Here is a 1,369-nt window from a genome sequence, read left to right as displayed (position 1 = left end):
AAAAACAAGAAAAAAAATCAGAAACTATAGAGAAAAGAGCAAAAACAATAGCAAAGTCTGAAGTCTTTACCATGACGTATGCTGCAGAAATGTTATTAATCTTATAAAACTGTATGAGAGGAGGTTTGGTAAAGTCTTAATGTATGCAAACTGAGTTATGAAGATGTATCTGCTTCCTAACCACAATGAATGATGGAGACAGGCTGAGTTATAAACAAGCACATTTAATGACAGTTGCTTCTGTGTATGGAACAACAATACGGACCCGTTTTCTCAGACTATACACCACATGAGAGAGAAGCATTATATAACTGTTGCCGAAAACAACTCTCATTTATTGCATCTTTTCAAAGAGCAAAATTTTAAAGCTACAAATCTGGCCACAAGATGAGGGGATCATTTACAAAGGACCTCGTGAAGTTTTACAAATTCTTTCTTTATTATGTCCTTCTAGTCTTCTCGGTCTGCAACATCCATTGTGTGGGAGCAGAGAGAATGTCCTTGGGTGCTAATCTGAGATATGAAAAGCTCCTCAGGTCCCATCTAGCAGATGACACAGCCACCTTTCTCCTTGAAGGGGTTCTTGTCCTCTGGGATGCCTTTGACGAGGATGTCCTCCTCCTCTCCGGCCTGAATGTAGTCCTTGATTTCCTCACAGCATTTAGATGTCTAAAGTGATCAGGTAAAAGGTGTTGAGACAGTCTCATCCAGAAAATGTATTTCTGTATCACATGCTGTTCCGGGTAGAATTAATTGCACTTTTGTATATTCGCTTGACAAATTGCTTGTCATGGATTAAATGCATTCACCGGTATCTTTAAAAACTACAAAGGCATTGACATTTTCATCACGTCGGTGCAAAAATTACTCACCAACCACCTTTCAAGTTTCACTTCAATTTTAAGTTGGGTAACTTCCATTACAGCCTTGTCCTTGTCCGTCAGGTCATCTACATTTATGACCGGCATTGTCTGCCAAAAAAGGAAACATTCATCTTTGAATTGGCAAAATGTTCACCCCTATATAAACTCACACTTTACAAGACTTAATTGAAAGAATTGAAATGTTACTTACGGATGCTTACAGGGAGCAGTCCTTCACCCCTGAAGTCCTGCTGAAGAATCCCTCTCCTTGCCCTCAATCTGGGTTATAAAGTAATCTGCATAAACAATCCTAATCCGCTAATCTGATTAAAACAAGGCCCCTGCTGTATGATCATGCCAGGGTCTGTAGTATGCTATTGAACTGGATTGTGAATCACAAAGGTGTCGGTTTGAGTTCTTTTGGATTTGGTTTTTGGTTTTTATTTTTACTGTAGATCGGAGATTGAATTTGAATTTATGTGATTTTGACTCTGTTTTTTTTCTCT

At 38.6% G+C, this 1,369-nt stretch overlaps 1 protein-coding gene across 1 annotated transcript; it reads right to left on the bottom strand.

Annotated features, from left to right (window-relative positions):
• Positions 1–258: 258 nt before the first annotated feature.
• On the bottom strand, positions 259–1,102 carry gngt1 (guanine nucleotide binding protein (G protein), gamma transducing activity polypeptide 1). The gene is made up of 3 exons (XM_084380185.1): positions 1,075–1,102; positions 873–971; positions 259–669 (listed from the first exon to the last, which is right to left on the bottom strand). Exons 2-3 carry the CDS (start codon positions 966–968, stop codon positions 544–546), a joined length of 222 nt encoding a protein of 73 aa, XP_084236311.1. The 5' UTR covers positions 969–971; positions 1,075–1,102; the 3' UTR covers positions 259–543.
• Positions 1,103–1,369: the final 267 nt, after the last annotated feature.

The sequence above is a fragment of the Pagrus pagrus genome, assembly GCF_965226575.1.
Source record: "Pagrus pagrus genome assembly, chromosome: 17".
Taxonomy (NCBI): Eukaryota; Metazoa; Chordata; class Actinopteri; order Spariformes; family Sparidae; genus Pagrus; species Pagrus pagrus.
Note: the sequence above shows the minus strand (reverse complement) of the source record. Positions and strands in the feature narration are given on the sequence as shown.